At 40.0% G+C, this 27,879-nt stretch overlaps 1 protein-coding gene across 1 annotated transcript in view; it reads left to right on the top strand.

The window, feature by feature from the left end:
• The window catches only part of PREX1 (phosphatidylinositol-3,4,5-trisphosphate dependent Rac exchange factor 1), a 119,925-nt gene that overhangs the window by 81,748 nt on the left and 10,298 nt on the right, over window positions 1-27,879 (top strand). Inside the window, exons 17-32 of the mRNA XM_035900120.1 lie at window positions 2,989-3,119; window positions 9,195-9,343; window positions 10,245-10,330; window positions 11,796-11,932; window positions 12,382-12,553; window positions 13,872-14,059; window positions 14,844-15,005; window positions 15,557-15,767; window positions 16,967-17,228; window positions 18,260-18,466; window positions 21,913-22,001; window positions 22,382-22,464; window positions 23,133-23,223; window positions 24,962-25,090; window positions 25,795-25,836; window positions 27,691-27,841. Coding sequence (XP_035756013.1) covers window positions 2,989-3,119; window positions 9,195-9,343; window positions 10,245-10,330; window positions 11,796-11,932; window positions 12,382-12,553; window positions 13,872-14,059; window positions 14,844-15,005; window positions 15,557-15,767; window positions 16,967-17,228; window positions 18,260-18,466; window positions 21,913-22,001; window positions 22,382-22,464; window positions 23,133-23,223; window positions 24,962-25,090; window positions 25,795-25,836; window positions 27,691-27,841 — 2,290 coding nt within the window. The remainder of the gene's footprint in view (window positions 1-2,988; window positions 3,120-9,194; window positions 9,344-10,244; window positions 10,331-11,795; window positions 11,933-12,381; window positions 12,554-13,871; window positions 14,060-14,843; window positions 15,006-15,556; window positions 15,768-16,966; window positions 17,229-18,259; window positions 18,467-21,912; window positions 22,002-22,381; window positions 22,465-23,132; window positions 23,224-24,961; window positions 25,091-25,794; window positions 25,837-27,690; window positions 27,842-27,879) is intronic.

The raw sequence follows: 27,879 nt of genomic DNA, 5'->3' as shown, positions 1-27,879 counted from the left end.
TACCTCTAAAGGTAATAGTAGGGCTGGTTTACATCCTGGAGTTTCTTACTGGAAAGAAATCTTGTCTTTTCAAATTTTGTTTTAGTACTCCATAGCTTTGGACTTTTGAAAGACTGAGGAGACGGCAACAACCTGGGAGATGAGGTGGCAAGAAAATAGCTCTCTCCAAATGAATGCTGCTGAGGGCCACAGAAACCTCATCAGTTTTGTGAATCATTCAGACTTGACATTATCTGATAAGTCACTGCATTTAAGAAATTCTTGTCCAAGTCAGATTGTTCAAGTGTGTCCAACAGAGAAGAGTTTATGCTGGAGAACTGTAGGGAACGCTGTGAGAGGAGGATGTGCACCCTGAGCCCTAGTTTAGGAAATGGTGATTGATCTGTCTATGCTGCCTCTTCTGCTGCTGCTGTCCCCAGGAGTTTAGACTGAGAGTTCCTGCTTCTGCATGAACAGTAGGAACAGGCTGGGGAGGCTGCCAAGAGTGAAGTGGATCCAGTTCGTTCACCTCCTTCACTGGGGAAGTCTTAGTGCCCCAAGGTCCTTGGTGTATGCGGTTTGAGGGATCAGCAAGTGTGGTAGCTAAACCAGACACTATACCCTGTATATTAAAGTCATTGTCTCATGACATTAGCATGATGCAATGCTGGAAGCTACCCCATAGGGTGCAGGAAGGGGGAGAAATGGAGAGGTACCACATAGGTATCATGACCCACATATCAAAAATGCTTCATTAATCTAATGGATAGAGGTTTTCTTTTCTCCACTCTTGCCCCCGCCGAGCTCTGCCAAAATTCTCTTTGAATATGTTCTGACTACATTTGCCCTCTGGTTTTGATTATTTCTCATGTGGTCTCATTTTTTAACGTGGCTGTCTTTCAAGATTAAACAGCTGCTGCCTTACGTTCAAAAAACTGATTGGATTTCAGGGACACAGAAATAATCCTTGTAGATGGCAAGTTAGTTAATTACTTCGGACTCCTTAGGGATGAATGGCGTTCAGCTGTGGAATTGCAAGGTATTACTACTTTATAATAAAGAATGAAACATAGCGTTCTCCAAGTATTGCATATTGAATATTATCCACAGTCTACCTTTTCATAAGAGAGTGTCCCCAGTACAGGAGCATCAGTATAGAATGTGAGATTTCTTTCTTTACAACATGGTGATGAAGTTCCTAATGTTGACACAAGTGGGGTTTCTTAAAAGTATTTTGGTTCTTTGCTTTCAAACAATACATTTTTGCAGTACTAATGAACAGAGGAAGGTAGGTTATTAAAAATCATAGAATATAAAAGATCTTCATGCATAGTAATGGTAGCTGCACCCAAGAGATCATGTAAGTTTTTGCAGCTGCTGGCTTAAGTTTGGCAAATCAAAGCCTCCAAATTTTTAAAAATCTTTTCACATATGCTTTCACAATCCAACAAAAGAAACTGAATAGTCCCTTCAAAATGAGAATTGGATGGGAGAGCCATCCTAGAAATTTTCTGTTTAATCCCAAATGTGTACCTGTTGTGTTGGGCTGAAACTCATTATATTTGCAACACTAAAAATCAAACCAGTGATATACCCACTTTTCTAAGCTGTCCTTTTATGGCGTAAATAGCATTGCTTCTGAAAATATTTTGTTAGAAATATCCAAGAATGTCAAACTTACCTTTCAGTCTTCTTACTTTTCTGTCCATCGTTCAATCTGAATTTCATCTGATGAGGATTTTTTCCCAGCACATAAATTATGCCATGCATTATTTTAACATGGCTGTATGGCTCCTGCAGGAAAGGATGATTCTGTTTCTTTAATTTTTTTCTAAGGCGAATTCCTGTAAAAGAACAAAGTTTATAGGCTGATGACATTGACTTCAATGGAAAAAGGACAGTATTTTAAAATAGGGCTGGAATCATCAGAATCAAGGAAATAATTATCAGTAATTTTTTTCTTCCAGTGGCATGCTAGACTATAGGTAGCTTTATTTTTCCTTTTAACTCCATTCTAATTTATAAGATGGTTCTTACATGTGTAGTGTTTGCTCAAATGCAAGATGTTTATGTGGTAACACTTCCACTTATCCATTTATCAGTGGCCAGGCTTGCTTTACTTTGTAAAAATGGGAAGTGAGTTGTTAAGCTTTTTTTTCATTGTTAATAAACCACTAGAAAAGGATGAATGGAACATATATTTGGCATGATTGATATGATTTAAAAAAATATTTATAAGGCAGGTCTGTGTGACCTCAGTGCAAATAAGAGGAAGCAGATTCTTAGGAGCAAGAACTACCAAGTCTTCTGTCAAGCATAAAAGGCACAAACCGAGCACATGATATGAGTCTTGTATTTTTTCCCAAACACAAAGTTTATGTGCCTGTTCTCTAGAGGAAGGACCTATAGATGTCACAAATTGTTCTCTCACTGGTCATCCAGAATTTTAGCCAGCAGACCAACTATTATGATGTAATATATGTAGTGTGTAGTGTTTTCTGTAAGAAACATGCCTGAGATCCCCAATTTACCAGAAACTGACATCTCAGAAGGACTCATAGACTGTTCATTATGTGGGATGTATTGTAAAAAATAAATAATTTACTACAGTTTGTTCTGTAAGTACATTCACCAATGGAAAATACTGCATCCTGATGAATTCTGTAACCTAAAAGTGAAAGACCTAATGAAGAATGAAGGGCTAGAAGTTAAAATCAAATGCAGCTTCTAATAGAAGAGTTGATAAACCATTGGAACAAACTCTTAAGGGTGGGAATAGATTCTTCACTTCTTCAAGACTGCAGATCATAACTGGATAACTTTCTGGAAATTCTGCATTAGTATAGTGAGGGTTCAATGCAGAAATAACTAGATTAAGTTTTATGGCTTATGTTATGTAGGAGATCAGACCAAATGACCTTATAGTCCCTTTCATCTACAAGTCTATGTTGATTATGGCTTGCAATGAAAAGTAGTTTCTCATCCCCATCCTTCAGCTTTTCAGCTAACTCCATATTTATGAAGCATTACTTTGTGCTCTTTTTAAGATTTTACCAGAAGAGGATGATTATGGATTTGACATGGAAGAAAAGAACAAAGCAATTGTGGTGAAGTCAGTTCGACGAGGGTCTTCTGCAGAGGTAAGACCTGACATTCATAAATATTTCTGGTTTGGTACCTAAGAATATTTCAATGCTTTGAAAAGGTACAGACCCATCCTTTTCAGGTCTGTTTCATTTTCATAGAACCCTAGAATGCTTTGGGTTGGAAGGACTTTTAGAGGTCATCTAGTCCAACCCCCCTGCAGTGAGCAGGGACACCTTTAACCAGATCAGGTTGATCAGAGCCCCGTCCAACCTGGTCTTGAATGTTTCCAGAGATGGGCCCTCCACCACCTCTCTGGGCAACCTGTTCCAGTGTTTCACCACCCTCATTATAAAAGAATTCTTCCTTATATCCAGTCTAAACCTACCCTGTTTTATTTTAAAACCATTACCCCTTGTCCTGTCACAGCAGGCCTTGCTAAAAGATTTTCCCCATCTTTCCTATAGGCCCCCTTTAAGTACTGATAGGCCACAATCAGGTCTCCCCACAGCCTGAACAGGGCCAACTCTCTCAGCCTGTCTTTGTAACAGAGGTGTTCCAACCCTCAAATAATTTTTGTGGCCCTCCTCTGGACCTGCTCCAACAGGTCTATGTCCTTCTTGTGCTGAGGGCTCCGGGACTGGATGCAGTACTCCAGGTGAGGTCTCACCAGAGCAGAGTAGAGGGGCAGAATCTCCTCCCTTGACCTGCTGGCCACGCTTTTCTTGATGCAGCCCAGGATACAGTTGGCCATCTGGGCTGCCAGCACACATTGCCTGCTCATGTCCAGCTTTTCATCCATCAGTTCCCCCAAGTCTTTCTCTGTAGGGCTGCTCTCAATGCCTTCATCCCTGAGCCTTGTTACAAGGGGTTGCCCCAACCCAGGTGCAGGACCTTACACTTGGCCTTGTTGAACCTCATGAGGTTCACTCAGGCCAACCTCTCCAGCTTGTCCAGGTCTCTCTGGATGACATCTCATCCTTCTGGCATGTCAACTGCACCACTCAGCTCGGTGTCATCTACTGAGGGTGCACTCGATCTCGCTGTCTGTGTCACTGCTGAAAATATTAAACAGCACTGGTCCCAGTACCGAACCCTGAAGTACACCACTTGTCACCGGTCTCCATTTAGACATAGGGCTGTTGACCACTATCCTCTGGGTGCGACCATCCAACCAATTCCTTATCCACTGAACAGTGCACCCATCAAATCCATTTTAAAGGCAGCTGGTAGAAAATTTGGTATCTTCTACAATTCCTGTGGTAATAAATTGTTTCTATAAGTTGCTAAGTGTTTTGGCTTCTTTGGGTGACTTGCTGAATATTTTTTGTAAGTGATAGGATAACAGCAGTATCTCTGTGTGATGATAGCGTACCTCAGGTGCATTAGCAACTTAGATTTGATGAATCATAGAGTCATTTAGGTTGGAAAAGACCTTTAAGATCATCAAGTCCAACCATTAACCTAACACTGCCATTCCACCACTAGACCGTGTCCCTAAGCACCTCGTCTGCCCAGCTTGTAAGTACCTCCAGGGATGAGGACTCGATCACTTCCCCGGGCATCCTGTTCCAATGCTTGACAGCCCTTTCAGTGGAGACATTTTTCCTAATACCCAATCTAAACCTTTTCTGGGGCAACTTGAGGCCATTTCCTCTTGTCCTGTCACCCATTACCTGGAAGAAGAGACCAACACCCACCTCACAACACTATCCTTTCAGGTAGTTGTAGAGGGCGATAAGGTCTCCCCTCAGCCTCCTCTTCTCCAGACTAAACAACCCCAGTTCCCTCAGCCTCTCCTCGTAAGACTTGTGCTCCAGACCCCTCACCAGCTTCATTGCCCTTCTCTGGACATGTTCCAGCAATGCAACGTCTTTCTTGTAGTGAGGGGCCCAAAACTGAGCACAGCATTCAACATGCAGCCTCACCAGTGCCGAGTACAGGGGCACTTCCCTACTCTTGCTGGCCACACTACTCCTGATACAAGCCAGGATGCCATTGGCCTTCTTGGCCACCTGGGCACACTGCTGGCTCATATTCATTCAGCTGTGAACCAGTACCCCCAAGTCTTCTTCTGTTGGGCAGCTTTCCAGCCACTCTTCCCCAAGCCTGTAGCATTGCATGGAAGGAGGGAGGGAAAGGAACATTGGTTTGGGATGGCAACGATGTTCAATGAGAGGTTTATTTGAGTGAAAGCTATAATTTTAGATTTGTATTTTTTCTTAAAAAGTGTGCACTTATTTCTCTCCCTGGTATTTTCAAAGAGCTCTACAGAATATATTTGCTTTGTATTGGGCATTTGCTATGCCCAAATGTCACAGGATCTGAGTATTTCATAATCATTTGTTTACCCACACCCTTGAGTGGATAACACAATGTGATCCTCCATTTACCAAGATAAGGCACAGACAGACTGAAAGTCTATTTTTTAAAACCTATTTAGGTGCCATTTAGCACCTATGAAGATAAGAGTGGACTAAATTACTTGTCCAGGGCTTCACAGTAAATTGTGGCAACACACAGACAGTACTTCTAATTAAAAGTCCAGGATAACCATTACAGAATTTTTTAATGTCCACATTCATTTGTTGTTCACTGCTTTAGGCTACAGATAGCTCCTGGATGACTCTCCCGATGGAAACAGCTGAAGTGGACAGACTGATTTTAGCAAGCTGAGAATGTGAAACAGGAAAGAATTTCTAAGTGAAGTTTAATATTAGAATTAAATTATTTCACTATTCCTGATTCTAATTTGTTTTATGGTCACCAAAGAAACCAATCCTATGCTCTACCTTGTGCTCAAAACCAGCACAGATTGGCCAAAAATTTTATTAATCTAAACCTCTGCTATAAACCATTGCATGACAGTTAATCCTTCTGCCCTTTCTTTAGCTGGATGCCTGTGGAATATCCTGCAAATCTATTGTGTTTTAAGACAACAGAAGCACACATTTTTTGAAGAATCTTTTTCTTGATCTTCCAAGACAAACTATCTGTGACCATGAGCCCATCTTTTCAACTTAGTCTTAAAATACTGCTCCAGAAAAGAACTAAATCTTCGTATCTCTGAACCAGAGTGCTGTCAGCTCACTCTGGAAAGACCTGAGGTCCAACAGTAATGCATTTCATTACATTCTTGGGATATTTTAATTGCTTTGTGATACTAGGAAGATATCCAGCATGTAGTTCTGTGTGGCTCAGCAGCTGTAGGCCATTTAGAGAGCCTATGCCTGCTGTCACTCTTTAGGGACAGAAATTAAGACACGCAACTTTGCTTCACAGTGCCCATCACAGTGCATTGCATTCATTAGGGCTGTCAGACTTTAGGCCAGAATAAGATTCCAGGTTCACCAATTAAGGGGGAACAGATCTGTTACTTGCATGGATTTATTCAAGATTAACACATTCTGTTTGAGTTTGGAATTGTGATCTATTTTTCCTAGTATATCTGGAAAAAAATTTTCATGCACAGGTTGTGGCAGCACACAGCACTGAACCTCATGCATGTGCAACAAGGATCTTTGGGGGGTTTATTCAAAATCAGAGTTGCTAAGCATTGTTCGTTCTATTATTAGTGTCTTATCTTCTCGAGTTTTTTTAGGAACTGTTTTGTGAGCTATTAGATTTGCCTATGCCAGAAGCAGTTCCCAAACTGTGTTTAAAAGTTGTTAAGAAAAGAGCTGCTGGAACATCAAATTCCTGTACTGACAAGGTACTTGAACTGCAGCTTGGGAACCCTTCGTCTGACGTGTGTGTTCATCCTTCTCAGTTTTGGCCCTTAGATAGAACAGTGCCCTTGTGGGCACTACTCATAGGCTTTCTCTTCTGATCCTGAATGATAAGCAGCTCTTGGCTCAGGACTCGCACCTGTGGGAATATACCCCCATGCTCCTGGCAGCAGCTGCCCATGACTATTAACACTTGCACAGCTCACCTAGATGGAGGGTCACAAAAAATCATGTAACAGTCGTTGGTTGACGTGGACTGTTGCACATCCCATGTGTGTTCCAAGTTCATGTGTCTTCAGAAAGACATTCAGAAAGTCAGTGTCCTCAGTTTGTACCTTACCTTCCTTTCTAACCCTGCTCACTTGCAGGTTAATTGTAGTAGTGCTTATTCCCATAAGTTTTAATCCTGGACCTGGTTAATGAATGATACTCTATCAGAAGGAAGCAACAGTGAAAAAAATTATCCTTTTGGGAGGTGTGGTTGCTGTCTGGCTCTGAACAGCCAGCTGACAAGCAGAGGTCTAGTGTTTGAACAGAGCATGTTCATCAAGCAGCCAGTTGGCCAATGGCCATGCAGATGAACAGCAAAGAGCAAGCTTCTGGCATTTCGGGAAGAACAATGGCCTGGATCCAGACAACTGCATTGACTTGTCATAAGGAGCATCCATTATTCAGCTCTGTGACACTGTAGGTCTTTACTCTTAAAGATACATGCTATCTAATCTTCCTTAGCCTGCTTAGTTATACTCCAGTAGAGTAGCAGATTTTTATTTGAAAGTTGCTAGTTTATAGGGTTTAATATGCAACTTTGTACCTCATACATTCATGGATTTGCTGTGATTATATGTGTAGGTAGGTGTCCCGTATGCAGAAGCAACAAGTTAGGATTATAAAGAGGTCATTCACGGGTAGAATGATTGCAGGTGTGTAAAGACTTTAGCTAATTGCACCTACATTAAGTGTATGAGCTACTTTGAGAAAATCAAGCCTAAAACATAATGACTTTGGAAATTTGCATAACAATTATTACTTTGTAATGAACTCATCATTATAAGTAAATGCAAATAGGAGAAACATTTCCATTGAATTACGAACCAAAGTTTGTAAAATTCTATCTTAAGTTAAAATCTCTATTGCTATTTATCCCTGTTACCCATTTTAGATATTATTTACAAAGAAAGAAAGGTGAAAAATGTTATTTCCAGGTGCACAAGAAGATATTGTCAACTGCAGAGAGCTTGAGAATTAAATTAAGGAGAGCACTTTGTAGTTTTTCCTTTCAGTAGCTTTGATTTGAGAAAAAAAGTGTAGGTTTTTGTAGTTAAACCAATCTCTGACTTTCAGACCACAAAATATATTTAAGAAAAGCCAAGCCATGTATAGACATAGTCAGCAGGGTTTTCCGGTCCTAGATTTCCAGATTCATTTCTGCAACAGCTCAGACTTCATATGTGGGAGTAGTACTGTTTAGACCTCCTTTTTCCAAGTCAAGAAATTTGTTAATGGATTCCAGGCAGAACAGGAAAAGGGTTTCTCACATTGAGAAGAAAGCCCAATTGCTGGATTTTGAAGTGATAGGAAGTAATTCTAACCTGGGAAGGGTTAATAATATTTTTTTTCTTTTTTTTTTACTCCATTAAAGGGAATTTTATATTTCCTTGATATCCTAACACCTAGTCTAAGTGCTGCTATGTCACATTTTAACTGGTATAGATCATCAGGAGGTATGTTTAGTGTTATTGTCCAGTGGGCAGAATAGGAGATCTCGATTCCATCATCAGATCTGTCTCTGCCTTCCTGTGTGACCATGACCAAATAACTAGAGTTAGGTGCAAAAGCTAGGAATTAAAATGAAGGTGTTATGGCTTTTTAGGCTGATGAAGAGCCAGTACTTTACTTAAAGCAGAGACAGGTTTTTACCATTACTTAAAAACAGGTTACTTCTACTTATGTGACTAGGTATAGATTGATTTTGCAATGGCTAGTGGTTGAAAAACGTGTTCTTGGCTCCCTGCGCCTGAGCTGTAAGTTGTGGGAAGTTACACTTCTGTATCTCACTGGATATTGCAGCCAGTCTACTACAGTCCCCTACTTTTCAGTCCCCTTTTTCAAATATAATTTCCTTTTTTAGTAGTCCCCTATTAAAAAGACTGTAGCAGAAAAGTACAAAGATAGATCCATTGCAAAGTAACATGGCATATTTGTACAGATACTAGTAAAATCTCTGTTTTCTTTAAATGCAAACAACTTTAAGGGTGACTGACGAATTATTTGATGAGCCAACACTGTATATACAGTATTCCATGTGACAATAATCCCAGGAACAGTTGAACCTTGGAGCCTGATCTTTCAGAGATGCTGCCAATGATCCAAAGTTTTCTACGGTGTTTGTTTCATTTGTAGATGGCTGGCCTGCAGACAGGAAGAAAAATCTATTCCATCAATGAGGACTTAATATTCCTACGCCCATTTTCAGAAGTGGAAACCATCTTAAACCAGTCCTTCTGCTCACGAAGGCCACTTAGGCTTCTGGTAGCCACCAAATCAAAAGAGTAAGTGCCAAGATGGGCAGAGAGAGATTATCTAGAAATGTCAGTTACTAAATATTTCTTCTACAGCTTGTTCTGAAAACTCTGTAAACACCTTGCTATATGCAGAAGCTGTTGAAAAGGAAAACAAATAATATAAAGAGATACAAGAGTCACAGGTTGTTTTCAGTGATGAACCTTGTGCTTCTAGAACAAGTTAGGATGTATTCTTTTTATACTGCAGTTAACTTCGGGCTTCCTTGTGCACAAACAGAACTGAATCACAAGGATTGTCATTCTCTCTCAGGTGTGGAGCTTCTCAGGCTAATATATGTCCAAGGGAAAGCAATTTCCACCCCCTTAAAGCTTGGCTTATTTTTGGATGACTCTAACAATATCAGCCCTTACAGTTTTTCAGTCCATTACTGTGTATTACAATGAGGCTTGGCCCTATTAATGTCTCGTGCATTATTAGATTCTGTAATCCCAGAATTTGCAGTAGAGTTAAATGTCTCGATGAGCACTTGATGCTAAATTATTGCCCAGTCTGTTGCTTTTTTAATGGAAAAGATCCTCAGCTGGTATGAGTCAGCAGAGCTGCACTGAAGTTTGCCTAGAAATGAAAGGCAATATAAATACCATTAGAAAGTTTCTGTCCTGTGTTATTCATTTAAAGGTGTAATAAATTTGGAAGTGCCGAATTTTCATTAACAAAAAGAATCTCTCATCTGCCTTGGAGAATGAAGAGTGGAGTGAATGATTTCTTCAGGTCTATATATTTGCTATTTATTTGTAAACTATGTGGGTGCTTTCTTTAATCCAAAACACATTTGTGAATGCTGGGGAAAGATGCTGTTAGAACTGCCCAGACCTCTGGCAGCCTAACTTAAAATGCTGCTTTCTCTTCTCCATGATTTACCTGCAGGATTATTAAAATCCCAGATTGTCCTGAAGCGCTTTGCTTTCAGATACGGGGAGCAGCACCACCATATGTTCATGCAGTAGGAAGAGGTAAGTAGAAACCCTGTTAAGCTTGGAGTACAGCTAAATGTGTATATAAAGTGTGTGTGTGTATAGATCTCTCTCAATCAAGAAAGATCCAGGTTTCATTGTCAAACTTGTTCTAAACAAGTTCTGACAACTTATTTTAATAACCGTAATGACTAGGAACACCTCTCAGAGAAGGATCGCACTCATATAAAACCATAGAACAATGTTCCTACCTCAGAGTGCTTATACTCTAAATACAGTCTGCGAAAATGGTATCATTATTATGAACTGAGTGTTGGGTCACTAATCTCATCAACACAAATCAAAGAATAACTTAATTCTACAGTAGAAGAAACTTGGGGATACTGCAATCCACAGTACTGTGGAAAGACTCTTGAGAAAGCATTGTCACTTGAGCTCTTGCAAGTTAGAAATGCGCTTGCATAATGATCCTAACCTTGTTTCTCCTAAGACTACTAAAATACAGCTTTACAGCCACAGAGAATAAAAATTAAAAACTGAGGTGGCTGAAAAAAAAAGCTTAAGTGTAATGTTTGTTGCTTCCTTGATATTTTTGCCTGTGGTCAGCCACAGTTTGGATCACTGCAGTTGTGAACGTGCTGTGGGATCAGCAGGTTGGTAGACAGATCATGTTTCATTAAGAAAGGACATCACAACATAGGATGTACTACTTCCTTCCTTCAGAACCAATACATATATCCAAATATGTGCAGTTAGTATACAGACAACAGGCAGCACCCAAATGCAATGTTCTCAGGCAGGTGCATTTATTACCCTCTTTCATAACAGCCCCTATAACCACTTTTTAACAGTCTGAGGAGTGCCAGCTAAAAAGATTCTTCTTTTTCAGGATTTTGCTAGCAAAAGACAAATTGCATTTCAAATAAAACTGTATGAATTTTAAATGATGGTGCCTTAAAAAAGTTAATCACCTGTGGTTTTCTAGGAGCTGGATTTGGGTCTGATTCTTTTTCACGTGACTCTGGAATACATCCATTGAAGTTGGCTATTGCACTCTAGACTTACTCTAGTTTTAAGTACATCATAGTCTTTTTCTTAGACAAATTGCATGTATGCAAGCATTCGGTATCTTTCATGTGCAACAAGCTGAAACAAAAAAAATGTTTACATTTAAGCAAGACCTCAGCTACTGTAACCATAAGGCTAGAAGAGTCATAAAAGAATCCCAAATGATTTCCCACAGGAATTTCAATTTCTAGCATGAATGCATTTAGGTGTAGGAGTTCTCTGTTTTTCCCAGAACTACTGAAAATATGAAGGATAGATGCATGAAGCTTTCCTTATTCAACAAATTTCTCACAATACTTAGTAGCAAAAGCGTAATAGCATTCAACTAGCTTTTTCTTCTTACTCTTCTTAACCAGAAACCCTTCGCAAACTTTCCAATTTTCTCTTCCACAGTCAGATGGCTGTACTATCTAACTCCTCTCCTGTTGATTTTCAGGTTCTGAGGCTGCAGCTGCAGGCCTTCATCCAGGGCAGTGTATTTTGAAAGTGAATGGGAATAATGCAACACATGGAAATTATATGGAAGTTCTGGAGCACTTTACAGCCTATAGGACAAGACAACAGGAAGCACTGGTATGAATACAAAACCTCAAAGGAAGTACATTAATTCCTGCCCTTCTTCTGCCCTCCCCTTCTTCTGTGCTTTTATGCTCACTAAATACTCAGAAAAATACTTACATGTCTCTCTTGGCTTATTTATTCCCATGCCAAGGCCCTAGTATAACTGAGGGAACTGATTACAGTTGTCTATAGTTGCAAAACATCTACAAATAATATGTATGCAAATTCATACACTGCATACAGTATTAAATATTATTAACTATTGCTAAACCTAGAAGTTCACCCAGCTATTGATCTAGATTTTATATTCTCTGAAGTTCAGAGGGAAAATGTGGGTATGTTGATATTTCCACTAACTTAGAAGATGTAAAATTGATAGCTAGATTCACCTTTGTAGTCTAAACATATAGGGATTGGGCATTTTTGCTGAGGTCATAGCTGAAGCCTGTATCTCTTGAAAGGGGTTGTACCAGTGGGTGTACAGAACACATGAAGATGCTGAGGAGGACAGAGTTCAGCAAGCAGCATCCACTGCATATCTGAATGGCAGTCACCCTGGCTCCAGCAAAGAAGACTCTTCACTGGAAGGAGGTGCAGAATTGGATCCTCTTCAAAATAGCCGACAGGAATCAGGTAAAGATTTTCATGGGGGAAGGAAAACTAGGGAAGATTTAGGGGCTTCACAAAGGAAAATTGTAGTAGAAATATAAAGTGTAATTATCATTGTAGAACATCTTTTGTCTTAGTAAAGCTTTATAATAGGATGAGGTCTGCCAGAGGAAGTACCCTTACACTGCAGTTTATTCAGGAGAAGAAAAAACTGAGATACACACAGAAATTATACCCCTATGACTCTCTGATCTTTACAAGAGAGGAATGAAAAGGCTCAGCATTTTTAGAATCATTTGGTAATCCCTGCAAACTAGGAATTTACGGGCAGTAGCAGCTGGAGAGGGAAGGTCTGCAAGTAGCTCCACCTAGAATAATCTATGTTTCCTGTGATTTAAGATTGAAGATTAAAATTTTAAGTTACTTTGATCTGGAGCAACTTTTCAGAGCATGTTACCACTGTGCCAGCAAAAGGTGTGGGTGTATTTCCTCCAACTTAGAAAAGTGTAACTCATAAAAAACCACTGCTTTACCTTCATGTTGAGAGCTTATTTGGAAAAGCAGGTGTTAGGGGAGAATATTGAAGCCAGATTCAATCCAAAGGACTGAGCCTGGACCCTCTGAATGCCACTGGCAACTTCTCCAGGAACAGATGCACATCTCTGTGGACCCCATCTAAGGTCTGATGAGCCTGATAGTCTGATGGTCAAGCAGTGCAGCTCCACAGTGGAATAGCTGGAGCAATGCCCTCATAGAGGCGTGTGAGCAATTCTCTGGCAAATCTGATTCTGACTACAACATAAATCTGTTCTTTGGTGACAACAGCATTGCTGTGTGTAAAAAATGTTATCTCCTCACCCCACCCTGGCCTGCCATCTCAGTCTTATAGGTGCACAGAAAATGTGTCTGGAGCATTTCCCAAAATTGGACGGAAAAGTGACAGTCTTCCAGAGGGTCGTTACAAACAAGACTCTGAGATTAACATACTTCACTTCCTTTTGAAAGCTTATGCTGGGGTCTGTGTGTCTGAATGCTGAACAGAACTAAAAGTAGTGTCCTGTGCACAGATGTGTGCATGCGCACATGGAAGAACACCAGAATGTGGATTGGAGCATGTGGATTGTCTAAAACTCTGTTGCTGTCTTTAGTAGTGGCCAACAGCAAATATCTTCCTCAGAATATTCTCCCAGCCTGTAGCAGTATGTGGTTCAGCGAGTCCTTGAGCCAAATGTGTCTTCGTGTCTTTGTATTTAGTAATAACTCTCAACAGGTTTCTCTTCTCTATGCATGCCTGTATTCATGTGTGTTGCCAAACACCTCTAATGACTTGGTTTGGTTCCAGCCCAGACACCAGAGACCATCAGCTCTCCACTGATTGATGGTGAAGAAACACCTCTCATTAGCCTGACTGTGGATAACACCCACCTGGAGCATGGGGTGGTGTATGAATATGTCAGCAGTGCAGGAATCAAATCCTTTGTCCTGGAGAAAATTGTGGAACCAAAAGGTTGCTTCAATCTCACTGCAAAGGTACTAGAAAACGTACAAGGCCAGCTTCATTCCTAACAGAACAGGGAAGCCAATAATATAGACATTTCTCTGGTGGCTTGGCTTGGCTCTTTGGATATGAGGTAGCACATGGTCTTCTCAACCCTGCCTGGAGTTTTCTTCATTAGGATGCACTAAACTATAATAGCTTGTTTGGTATAAGCAAATCAGAAAATGCTTCCAGGATTTCAGCTGTTAAGGGAGAGGGAGGGGAGCCCTCAGCTGTGGAATTCTCATTTTTATCTGTCTGGTAGCATGCTTTTTGCTGATACTCAAGATTAATCTTTTCAGGCAAGAATTTGCTTTACCTTGGAAGAAAATCGAGCAGCTTTTTGCCATCTGATAAGCTGGGTCGGTCACTAAAGAAAGCAAGTAGAACTACTGCTACTGGAAAGCAGCAGTGCACTTTCATATTTTGGTCATCTATTGCAATAATGAGCTAATAGTAAATGTTTCTGTCACATCCCAGTAACATTGTTGTTATGTCCCATGAAAGTACACCAGAGCAGGTAACTTTGACAGTGTACAATGGGTATTTTGATCCATTTCAGTTATTCTAAAAATTTTTGAGGAATGTTTTATGACTCTGGGGATTAGACTTGACAGTGGTGCTCAGGCGGTAATAAAGGCAACTTGTTCTGAAGGCAGTTTTATGAAACCATGACAACATGGGGGCTTTGCCATTTATTCAGTGGAAGAAAACTGTATTTTCCCTCACTGTCAAGTCTCACATCATTGACATCTTTTTGACTGTCTTTTTGTTTAGATTTTAGAGGCCTTTGCTGCAGAGGACAATCACTTCATAAGGAATTGTAAAAGACTTATATCCCTAAGCAGTGCTGTGGCCACCATGCCCCAGTATGAATTCCGGCAAATCTGTGACACTAAGCTGGAAAGCATTAGTAGAAGACTCGCAAACTACCAAGAGGTACAACACTACTAGTTATTGGTGAAGTCTCAGGACAATACTTCATTGTGGTAACTGGGTCTTAGTGTTCTTTATTAATGAATCCAAACTGCTTTAGAGGTAGGTGCCCTAGAGGCATGAAAACAGCTCTGCAAGTTATTGAAATTGCAAGTTATGAGGAAAAAAGAACTTATCTGTAAATCACTCCTTTCAGATTGTTAGAGCCGTGGCTTATATTATTGCAGGTTCATTTCCACCATATCAGTGAATAAGTATGACAACAGAATGATCAGTGTCTAATTTAACATGAACAGTACAATGTATTGTAGTGCAAACAAACTATGTGTGCTTTTTTGCACAGTTACCTGAGCTGTTTGAAAAAAGAGTCCTAGAAGGTATAGCTAATTGCTTTCATTTGTTGTTTTATGAGGGGTTTTTTTTGATGTGTTATTCCAGCTGCAGCAGAAATCTTATCATTCTGGAATAGGAGGCAGGAAGAGAAAAAGATTTTCTGTATTGTATCATAATTTTTTTGCAAGTGAAGTAGCACATGCTTGCTTTATTTCTCCCAGTTTGCAGATGAATTGAAAACAAAAGTAAGCCCAGCCTTCAAACAAGCCATCATGGAAACACATTCCCTCAACAGCATGGATTTCTGCCCCACCAACTGCCATGTTAACCTCATGGAGGTATCATACCCCAAAAACACTACCTCAGCAGGGAGGTCGTTCAGCATTCGCATTGGACGGAAACCCTCTATTATTGGTCTTGATCCAGAACAAGGTGATAATTAACTTTCAAGCTGCACTGATTTTACCTGCATAAAAAGTTGTGTCTTTCCACTGCTCAGCAAGGTCAAAATAAGTTCCAAAGAAACACAGTCTTGCCGGTACCCTTTTTTCCTCCTTAAAATTTTACAGTAAAATGACAGCCTCTTTGTGTTGTAGAATAGTAATGCCTGTAAACATAGAGAAGCTTCAGGTCAAATGTTTTTACAGTGTGGTAGCCTCACGATAATTAAGTGTCCTGGAGTATTGTTTGCACTTAGTAGAGGTGACTTACACACTAAAAGAAAAGTGAATGGGGGCTAATAGTAATGATAGTGCTGTGAAGAGAGGCTACATTCAGGGAGAAAACATAAGTCAATCAGATTGTAGTGGTGTTTTCTTTTGTCATTACTAAATAAATTCCATGAATTGGAGCTGAAAGCCTGTGCTCTTGTCAAGGGGATCTATTTTCTGATAAATGGCATTTGTCCTACAACCTGTTTATTTGAGTTCCAAAATTTCTTTGTCATGATCTGACGTAATACATTTCTGATTCACTGTCTTGTGAAGGTCAGAGTGCAGGAATGTTTTGAAAAGACACAGGGAAGTGTAGACTAACCAGTCTTCTGAAGAATGACATTGACTATTCAAAATGAGATCGATAAAGAAGCCCTGCTCACTTGAAGATATTAAAATTCCGTAGTATTTTTAATGTAAACTAAGGAGTTTAGCAAAGTACCATACGAAAGCTGTCAGCATTTTTAAATGAAAAGGAATTTTATTTATCTTCTGTAAGGATATAATCCTCTATCTTTATATATGTGTGTGTGTGTGTATGTGTGCACGTGTGTGTAAATGTTTGTAAAGCTGGAATAATAACACGGACCAACTTCTGAGAACCTGAATTCATTAACATTACAACAAGAGCTTTTAGATACTCTCCATGTTGTCTATATGCGTATATGTGTGGATAGTTGCTGTCTTTACTTCCATAATTTAACCTGTTTCTGGGGTGCAGTAAATTCAAAATATCTAGTTGGCATGCCAGAATTTTTTTTTTTTATTAAGTAATGTTTTTGCCATAGAATGTAAATAAAATAATTCTGCGAAGTTTTATTTTTTCCTGTTAAAATTCCATCTGTCCTAAACTGTCATTATTGGGATGGAGTGGGGAAAGTCATGAGCGCTGTACTAACTAGACCCTTCAATGTTTAGTAGGTACCTTAAATCCAGTCTCATATACTCAACATTGCATCACAACTATGGCCGCACCATCCTGGAGATGTCTGACCCCAGAAGATGGAGACCTTGACGGTAGCTTTGGCCAGCAGAATGGAGGAACAATTCAGGAAGAAAGGGGACTCAGTTTTCTGCTGAAACAGGAAGATCGGGAGATACAGGACTCATACTTGCACCTGTTTAACAAACTTGACATTGCAGTGAAGGAAATGAAGCAATATGTCATTCAGATAAATAAGTGAGTAAAGAATCCTGTATGCACGGCAGAGAGCAATTCTGATAAAATGGAGGCATCTACCTCAGAAAACACATTGTGCCAATAGGCCCCAACTGTCATACCCACCTATTCACATGTGCACTTGCATTACAGCTAGTTGTGTCAAACCTACCCATTGTACAGATCTACCAATGTATCTATTATTGTCCTTTGCTCGTAAACATCTACCTGAATTCAACAGCCACTGTTTTGCTTACTATGTATTCCAATATAAGAATCTATTTGGGGCCAACAGCAGTTTTGGAATTCCATGGAGACAGAGTCCCTGCCCTGGAGATTTTGTCTGTCATAAGGCAGACAAAGCAAAACTTGTAATTTCAGGCAGCTTTCTCTATGGCACCTATGTTTTCCTTTCTTCTTTTTGTCTTTTTCTCTTTTTCATCATGGATCTCCCAGTAGTAGTAATGAAGGATTTGAGTAGTGCATCTGTCTATTGTGCATAACTGGTGTGGTTTTGGTAGCAGGGCCTGCAGGGATGTGGGAGAAGGCCATAAGTTGCCCTAAGCCATTCACAGCCACTTCCAGGAATCCCAGTAACAAGAAAGAACAGCCCATCGTACACCAAAACTTCAGCTGACTGTAAAGCACGCAGAGCCTTTGCTCAAACATATTTAAGAAAGGGTGGTAGCTGCTGGGTAGATCCAGCAAGCTGAGGCACTGCCCCAGAGGAGAAACCCAGCGCCTTGGATGGAGAAAGTGAGGGCTTTGGCAAATTGAAAACAGAGCCCTTTTAGGCCACCATGGTTACAGTGATTGAGCTGTACCTTATGGAGGTAGGGTACCTATGGAAACAGGACCTTTTGTGAACTGAGATTGATGGCTTTCAATTAACCCCTTTCAGAGCTCGCAATTTTGCATTACCTGTAACCTATGTAAAATACTGGCAAGGTTGCTTTTGATTTCACATAGCTGAATTCCAACCTGAGTCATTATACACCTCATTTGTGAGACTACCCACCAGTCCCTGAGAGCTATATGTTTTGCTTTTGCAGACTTTTGTCCACCATAACCGAACCTACAGAAGGTGGTGCTTGTGAGCCACCATCTACTGAGGAGACATCTCCACCTTCCCTGGGAACAGAAGAGAGTGATCCTGACAAAGCTGAGCATGGTGGAATCAAGAAGGTCTGTTTCAAAGTTTCTGAGGAGGACCAGGAAGACTCTGGACATGACACAATGAGTTTCAGAGACTCCTACAGGTTAGTCTGAAGATTGTGCCACTTTTACCTTACTAATACAATGTTTTGAAGCTCTAATCCAGTTATGGATTCAACAAGCAGGAGGAACTTGTGTGGTTTTTTATCCAAAACCGCACATTTGTCCCATGAACTCTTGCTAAAATGATGCTGTAGTACCTGTAGCTCTTTTCCTCATCTTCATCTGTCTCATTTTCTCTCAATATTATAGTAGTAGGGGACTGTTGTGGTTTAACCTAGCAGGCAGCTGAACACCACACAGCTGCTCACTCACTTCCCCCCCACCACCCCACAGTGGGATGGGGGAGAGAATCAGAAAAAAACAGGTAAAACCCATGAGTTCAGATAAAGACAGTTTAATAAAACAGTAGAGGAAAAAAATAATAATAGCGTATACAGAATATACAAAACAAGTGATGCACAATCCAACGCGCTGCCGAAGGCCCAGCCCGTCCCAAGCAGTGATTGCTCTTCCCTAGCCAGCTGCCCCAAAGCATGACATCATATGGTATGGAATATCCATTTGGTCAGTTGGGGTCAGCTGTCCTGGCTGTGCCCCCTCCCAGCTTCTTGTGCCCCTGACAGAGCAGGGGAAGCTGGAAAAGTCCTTGACTGGTGTAAGCCCTGCTCAGAAACAACTGGGTGTTACCAACATTATTCTCATACTAAATCCAAAACACAGCACTATACCAGCTACTAGGAAGAAAATTAACTTTATCCCAGCTGAAACCAGGACAGTGACAAACTGATAGATCAGGATTCTTCTCTAGAGTACTATATTGTAAGTCTTGATGCAAGTGTGCATCTGTTGCTGTGACATGAGGATAGCCACTCTTTTTGTGGCTCTGTGATGAGGAGTGATGAATTGCCATGTCAGTCCTTCTAGCAGAGTGGAGGTCCAGATTTCCCCAAGTTGTATCTTCATTCCTGTTAGGAGTATTTTCTCAGAGCTTTTCTGTTCCCAAGAATTCTTCTGTTCTTGGGGTTCCATGAACAGAGTTACACATTAAATAGCAGGCTGCTGCACTTGCTTTATTTAACTACGACATTTAGAATTCTCTGTCTGGGCTGATGTTTGCCTGGTTCTGAAGTGCGCTGCTCACATCACAATAAGCAGTATAGGAGTACAAAGTACCAAAACCCAGACCTGACAGACCTTCAGTGGGCACTGGATTTTTGCTGATCTGATGACCCTCAGAACAATCTTAAGATCTTCTGATTGGCTTTTTGACAGTTGTTGGAAGTCTCATTTGAAGTTTTCCAGACAGACTACATCCAGCATCAATCATGGTGTCAGCTGTCCATCCCCTAAGTGAACACCATAGGAATTAAACATCTAACTCCCTTAGTCCCTTGAAAATACCACCCCAGCCCTAACCCTCTTAAAGGTTCTTCTGAGTTTGATTATTTGAAATAATGTTATTTTCCAGTCAGTCAGTTATTCTGTATTCGATTAGTAAAGTATTCACTAGTTATAGTTACTTCATTGCATTTATTACCATGGAGACACATAGCAAAAAACCTTTTCTCATAACAATGCCAAAATACCAATGCTTCTAGAAAATTGAATAAAATTAAATAAATACATCTAGTGTGACTTTCCCTTTCTGTATCGTATAACTGGAAACTACAGAAGCTCAGCAGAGTTTGAAGACTGCTTGGTCTTTTAATAGCTGCTTGCTGTTGTAAAGGAATGTTTCCATTCAATTCTGCAAACAATTTTCCTAAAATTCTAAGAAACTGAGAAACAGAAATGGACATTGAGGTTTTTATTTTTAATGGGCCTTTGAAACCACAAATGCAAATGTTTACTCAGGTGTCTCAAAATCTTGGGTTTGGGACATGATTGACTGCTACTTCTCCAGGAATATTTGCTACCAAAGGAAATCTCACACACTCCCAATCTGTCATTCTTGGGAAGAAACATTTGGAAACTCAGCTTCAGAAGAAATGGAACAACAAGCTGCAGTCATGTCTGACCATTGCAATTTTACATCCTTAATACGCCATTTTTACATTTATAGTAAGGCCATAGGACTTTGCCCATACAAAGAGTAAAGACACGTTACACTGAGTTGGAGGATTAGAGTAACCTGAATGACTGACATGTCTTTGAAATTTCCATGCTACCAGCCTGATTCTTTACTTGCTGTTGGTTTTGTACTAGTACAAGTAGCAATATGTTACATTCATGCAGGACTGCAGAAATGAGAGAATCAGAACAGTTTGCATTGGAAGGGGCCTCTGGAGCCCACATGGCCTGGTCTCACTCAGAGCAGGTCCAACAATATTGGCTGCTCAGGGTCTTGTCCAATTGAATATTGAACATCTCCAAGGAGAGCAAATATGAAGTCAGTAAAGAAACTGAACCAGCACTCACAGTTTTGAGATGCATCATCTATTTATTGTGCTAAATTTAAATCTGCACATGTGCTCTAAAGCTTTTTTATTGAAATGTGCTGTATTTCTTTCATTGTTAATAGGAATCCCATTTATGAACACTGTTTAGTTTAAATGGTTTCTATAATTGAGTCTAATCTATTCTGAGTAACAAAGCGACATTAAAACCAGTCTCTGTGGGTCTGTCACTTGTTCCAAAATTTTACACGTAAATGTGAGAAAGATTATTCTATCTTATCTTTATTAGACAGAGGCAGAGAATTAAGCATATATTACAGATAATGGTTACTCAAGGAGGAATAAAATGTATTTTGATGGTTTTTGATCTGAAAAACTACTGAAGAGCTGCAAACATAAGCAAATAACAGATAAGAAAATATCTTGTTTGCATTAGCCCTGCTTCTTTCTCCGGGATCATTTGGAGGTGTAAGTCAAATTTCATAAGGGTTTGTGCTCCAAAGTAGTTGCCATAAATATTAATCTTCTTCAGAAAAAATAGGTTTCTTTGGATAATAGGTTTAACAAAGGACAGGCAAGAGTCCTGGTTAGGGTTCTTTCAATTGCCCTTGCATTTTTTTCTCATCTCAGTCTAAAATAAAAACAAAGGAAGAGATAATATGGAGAATTTTATAGGCATATATGCTGGAGTTGGATGCTGCAATATCCTGAGAATTGGTAACAAATGTTGAGTTTAGTGGAGATTGAACCTTACAGATTTTAATTATTTCTCCCCTACTTGATGCTCATAGACCATGTTTAATGATGCGACCCAAATGAGGTCCGTGGTGGGAAGTCTATTTTCATTATTTATAGAATCCAGGCAATATATTAAGCATCGAGTGGTCACTACAAATGGAAAAAGACATCCTCTTACAGTGCCAGCCCCAGAGGCCTTGCTTAATGGTTGTTCTGCATGTAATTAGGTCTCCTTTTGTATGTGTGTAACAGTTTTGGAGATTGGAGTGTTAATAAAAACAGAATGATAGTGTATCAGAGACTGGGTGTAAGGACAGCTTCTTTTCAGTCACCTTCTTTGCTCTTCTTTCTAGTGAATGTAACAGTAACCGCGACTCAGTGTTGTCGTACACCAGTGTACGGAGTAATAGCTCTTACTTGGGCAGTGATGAGATGGGATCAGGTGAGTAGGTTACATGCATATTTCTCATACCTGCCCCCTTAGCAGAGATGGCAAGTCTTTGCTGATTGTAAGCACTTGCATGTTCAAGTTGCAAATGTGGTTTCTTCAAAACTAATCACAAGAACACAGAGATATGTTCTTTTTCTAATTAACTACGTAAATTTGGAATACGGAAGAGGTATTAGGCAGGGATAAGTTTCTTTAGTTATTGGACATGTGCATTATATGAAAAATCATGAGTATTTTGATCTATGAATTAGAGAGAAAGAAGCAATCATTTTTCACCTACTCCGGTGTGAAGGTGTGCTTGTGTCATCTGTGGCCTCATCACAGATTACATTCGTAAAACAGTTAATAGCTTTTCATCTTTCCTTTATTAGGAGATGAGCTTCCCAATGATATGAGGATTCCTTTAGACAAGCAAGACAAACTTCATGGCTGTCTGGAACATCTTTTCAACCAGGTATGTAAATCATTACTCTTACACAGAATTGCTTTTTCTTTATCAATATCAATACAAGAAATTGGAAGTATCAGATTGTTAATGAAATCATATTTTGAGGGAAGGCAAACTATCAAGATTTTGGGGTACAGTGTAAGCAAGTATATTATAGGACAGTTTGAGGAACCAATTTTGACAATATACAATTTGCCTTGTGTGATTTAAGCAAGGTTGACCTGCCTTATCTCAGGCATTAGACTAAGGAGAAAAAAGCTTTCATGAAAAAAAGGAAAAGGTGAACAATATTCTAATACCTTGTATGATCTAAATAGATCACATTTACAGATCTCAGGAGAGTCCTCACAAGTTTAGCCAACAGACGTCTTTATAGATGTATAGCACCAGAGAATTGTTTTGTATTATGTTTTATCTCATCAGCACGTAGATCATCATTATGCAAAATGATGCTTACAGTCAAGACACTAACTTTCTCACGCTAGCCAGAGCGCATCCATTGTGAGAGGCTCTTGAGGACAGTTCATGGTTAGGAAGTCTTAATGCTATTTGTCAATGAGAAATCATTCCAAAATACAAATAGTGTAATGGCTTTTACATTTTCCCACAAGAGTTCTGTTCAGATTTTCTTCTGCAAGTCTTGCTAATACTGGTTGAAAACATTTCAATTGTAGGTTGATGCAATCAATGCACTTCTAAAAGGACCGGTAATAACTAAGGCCTTTGAAGAAACCAAGCACTTTCCAATGGACCACAGTTTGCAAGGTAAAGAAAAAGGTTGATTGTATTTAACAATGTGATTTGCTAGGACTTAAGTGCTTAACATGAATTCACATATATGCTATGTGGCCACACAGCGTTACTTAACTATGCAGTCTACACAGTCATACATTAATGGCAGGTACCATGTCTGACCATCAAAATTTTGCATCCTTAAAAGGTCATTTTCACATTAATTCCTCCTGAAACACACAAACTTTTCTGTTGTACGCCACTGAGTCCTCACGGCTCTTTCACAAGTCTCCAAATCTATCCTTTGATGTGAACACAGATATGTATCTCAAAAGGTACAAGGTAGAGATAGGTCAAATACAAGGTAAATGAGCAGTCTGATAAGCTAATGAGGGGCTGACCACTGTAGATCTGAGGCACCAAAAAGTTCTGCCTGAGTTTGCTTAATGACTTATCCTGCTTTTCTTCAGAATAATTGCCAGAGTAAACTCATCCTCACATGACACTTATTTTGAAAACTGATTCCCACAGAGAGCAAACAAATGATACCATGTTTTCTTTTTCCTCAGGGAGCATGATGAGACTTTGGTCTTAATGGTTTTGGGGCCCAGGATGTGGTTTCTTCTCACACTGAAATACACAGGACTTTATTTTCTGAACATTTGCTGCATTTCCTTTCCCACTTGAAATCTGAAATGTTTCCTACTATTCCTACTATACTTCAGGTGCTGTAGTCATGCCCCTTGCTCCAACCTTTGACAAGCTCTATTTTTAAGTTACAGCGGCAAACCCTAGAAGAGAGCTTTTTCTGCCTTTTTTTCCCTGACTCCAGAAATAACTCCTATGAAGTTCTGTTACATGAATTCATCTCTACAAACACATTCACATTTATGTAAACTATCTGTTAATCTTTCCATGCACTGTTTGAATGAAGTGAAGAAATAACAGGCACCCTGTGTTCACTTCCTGTATTTTATTTTGCTTAAACAGAGACTCATTTATTAAAACGAGATTGATCACACTGAAAGAGTCTTTTAGTTAACTGAAGATCCCACATTCTTCACGCTAAGGAACAGACAAGCCCTGCTTACATTCAGCTGGTATGCTGGACCAAAGTGTCTGTTTAATAGACCATAGACACCTTTCAGTGATGGATGTAAATTTGAATGCTATCCCATTTCTGTTCATGAGCAGTTATTTGGCACAGTTTTTCTGCGTTTCTCTGTCTGCTTAAGCATTTTATCACCAACAATGGGGTATTTGGCTTAGCTACATAGCTAAGTCATGGAGAATAAATCTTCTGCTCTGTAATTAAATAACTAGCTTCCATCAGGTGAAAGAAAGCAGAATATTTCATAACTTCTCATCAGTATTATGGGATGTGACAGCCAAAAAGTTGATCTGATTCTGCACAACCAGAGACTCTAGATCTACCCGATATAGCTGCCTGCGCATTATTAAAGCCAGAGAAAACAGAAGAAAACTCTGTGCTTTGTGAGTAGCGCAGAGCTCCTTTCACTGTGCACCTCACCCATGTACATAACTTTTAGTCCACAATCCTGAAAACAATGCTAGGAGACTGCTGATCATGAGATTGTAGAAACAGCCTTTTTTCCCTTCTGTATTAGATCTATTTAAGAACCTTTTTCATTGACAGTTGTTGCTATTGATACTGTATCTCTGCTTTCAGCTGTATACACATTGTAACTCATAAGCCACTCTCAGCTATGTATCATTTCCTCAATAGCTAACAAACTCCATTTTTTTGTAGAATTTAAACAGAAGGAAGAAACCACAGTTAGGTGCCGGAATAATATTCAAGCCAGCATTCAAGAAGATCCATGGAACCTTCCATTGCGCATCAAGAACCTTGTTGAAATCATACAAAAACATGTGGAAGGTCTGTAAATAAGGAAAAGTTTGTTAATAGCTTCAGGAAGAAAAGATCTTGATCTAATCAAGTCTAGCCGTTCATTTTATCTCAATTTGTAAAAAGACTGTGCTGGGCTCTGGAGAAGAACAGGTAAAACAGGTTATTGTTTGCAGAGTCCCCGTGCTTTATGGTAAAATCTCACCTGTGGAGCAGTTCTAAAGAACTTTCTCTCCCTTATTTTATTTCATCAGCCCGTCCAGACAGAATGATATCAGACTGATCTATTTCCCTGTGCTTTTTTTAACCCTTTTAGAAAAACAAAGAGAGAGATGCTTGGTATATTCCAAAATGAAATGAATGCTAATCAGATATTACAGCATCCTAAACCATTGCAGTCTGGTTGAACTGGAACAGGAGCTGAATCTGATGTTTACAGTACAATGCAAAGCACTGGACAGAAATCACCTCCATAGGGATTCATCTACACACGCAATTTGTTTCAAATAATCCATGGTAGCTAACAGAGCATGTAGCCTGTAAAATTCTTTGATTTATGCCTTGTTTCTTTTTCAGTCATTAACATGTCTGTGCGAGTAAGGACTACTAGAGTAAATAGAAATGGCCATGGAGGGGGCAGGGATTGTGGGGAATGAGGAGACTGTTAACCAAATGCAATCAAATCTACCTTGGTATCATGTGGACTAGAGCATTCCTTTTCTTCACTGTTTTAGATGGGAAGAATCAGCTGCTTTTGGCCTTGTTAAAATGCACAGGTAAGGGATTTTGATTTGTTGCAAAACTGCATCATATACACAGAAGTCCCTAATGCTTACAGTTTTGTGTGCATGCATGTGCATACATCAGAATGTTATGTTTTTCCTTAGCATTTACATTTTTCCCTGGCATTTTATGCTCACGTTTCTCATGCTCTGCATCTAGGGCAACTTTTCCATGCATCTGACATCTTTTCTTCAGTTTACATTATTTCAGTTCACTGTAGGCTGCTTGTGTTACCTGTCTGGTTGCTGATGTTTCACAAGCACTGTTTTTCTTTTTACTGTCTTCATTTTTTCCTTTGTGCAATCCTCTTTCCCAGATGGCCTTTACCATTTCCTTCTGTGGTGAGAATATGCAGCAAAAATGAGACCTATTGCACAACTTTCTGTGAGACCATGGACTCTGTCATCTTTCCAAATGGAGCAGGCGTGTTAGAAGTTAGGATTGTGTGTACTGAAATTATAGCCAAGAGCAGACTAAGAACCTAAATGTGCAGGCAGCACCTAAATACACTGTGGACATCATTAATCTGCTGCCTTGCACAAAACATTGTGCTTGCAGAATCAGGGACAGGCCTTTCCCAGGAATGAATGTGCAGTATTTTTGTAATTGAAACACCTACTTGGTGTACTTTTATTTGAAAATGTGGTAATAAATAACTGGAATAGGCTGTCATTATTTCACTGTGCCAGGCTTGATTCTCAAGTCATCATAGAATGAAGATGAGAGATTTGTATGGCTCTAAGTCACCTCTCAGCTCCTGACAGGGCTGGTGCACGAGTCTGTCCAAACCAGCCTGTGGCGTCAGTCCATAAAGGCTGTTCTAACTGATAGCAGATATAATGACTCCCTAAGCCTCTACCTGTGCCCCATCTCCTGCAGCATTTCCATGAACACCCTCTGGAAAGAATGGAGGAGCAGCTGGCACTGAACTGGCTATGGCAACTTTATGGCACCAGGGATTCCCTTGCCTTGAGGGCAGTCCTAAGCTCTCTTTGCCTTACTTCTAGTATAGAGATGTACTGCTAGAAGCAGAGGTTGCCCATAAGTTGAGAATATGGCCCAGGGCCTGGAGCGTATGTGTAGGTCTGTTGTGTTCAGTGCTTTATAAAAATAATCCAGATCTTCAAAGCCTCTGGGTGACATCTTCAGCTTCTTTCTCTGGGGAACACTACCTTGACAACGAGAGACTGCTGTGCTGCAGTGCCTGCTGGAGGAGCCCAGGGTGCCTGGGAAGTAGCTCTTCACTTATTCATGTGCCTCTTTGGCTTACAATCCCCTTAAGTGTGACGAGGTTGATTTGACCAGCATGTGGCTGCCTGGCAGGCGGACTGGAAGCGAAGTTAACACAGGGGAAATTCTCCCAGGAAACATAAACCAATTGGTACCATATGGGCAGGCCCAGTTAATGCATTAAGCATATGGGAAGCCCACAAAATGCAGATGGGTGGGGGAAGATGAACCTCTAATAGCCCGGGAGAAAAGTAATGGCAGAGACCTTCTTTCAAGAATTCTCTTGCTTCTGTAAACATCAAAAGAAGGGAATCAGTCCAGATACAGCACTAACGAGTTACAGCTCTTCCCAGTCAGAAGAATGAGCATGCAGATGGCAGAGGTACTAAACAGTCAAGTGGACTAGAAAGTTTTCAAACATCTATGTTCTCTAGCTATGCTGTCTTTATCTATACACCCAGGTCACACAGCAAGAAAAGGTTACCTGTTACGTCTGTGCAAAGCTACAGCAGAAGCCAGATGTCATGCACACACACACACAAACTGCTTCTTTGGCAGTGAGATTAAAGACAAGTATGCTTATGACTTCTTTATGCTTCTCTCCCCTTCTCTGGCAGATACAGAGCTACAGCTGAGACGTGATTCCATCTTCTGTCAGTCTCTTGTGGCTGCTATTTGCACCTTTTCAGAGCAGTTACTGGCTGCTCTCAACTATCGATACAACAACAATGGGGAATATGAAGAGAGCAGCAGAGACGCCAGCAGAAAATGGCTGGAAAAGAAAAGAAGCCCCGGTGGTTTACTAA

Source organism: Egretta garzetta, unplaced genomic scaffold (genome assembly GCF_000687185.1).
Source record: "Egretta garzetta isolate BGI_Z169 unplaced genomic scaffold, ASM68718v1 scaffold178, whole genome shotgun sequence".
Classification (NCBI taxonomy): domain Eukaryota; kingdom Metazoa; phylum Chordata; class Aves; order Pelecaniformes; family Ardeidae; genus Egretta; species Egretta garzetta.
Note: the sequence above shows the minus strand (reverse complement) of the source record. Positions and strands in the feature narration are given on the sequence as shown.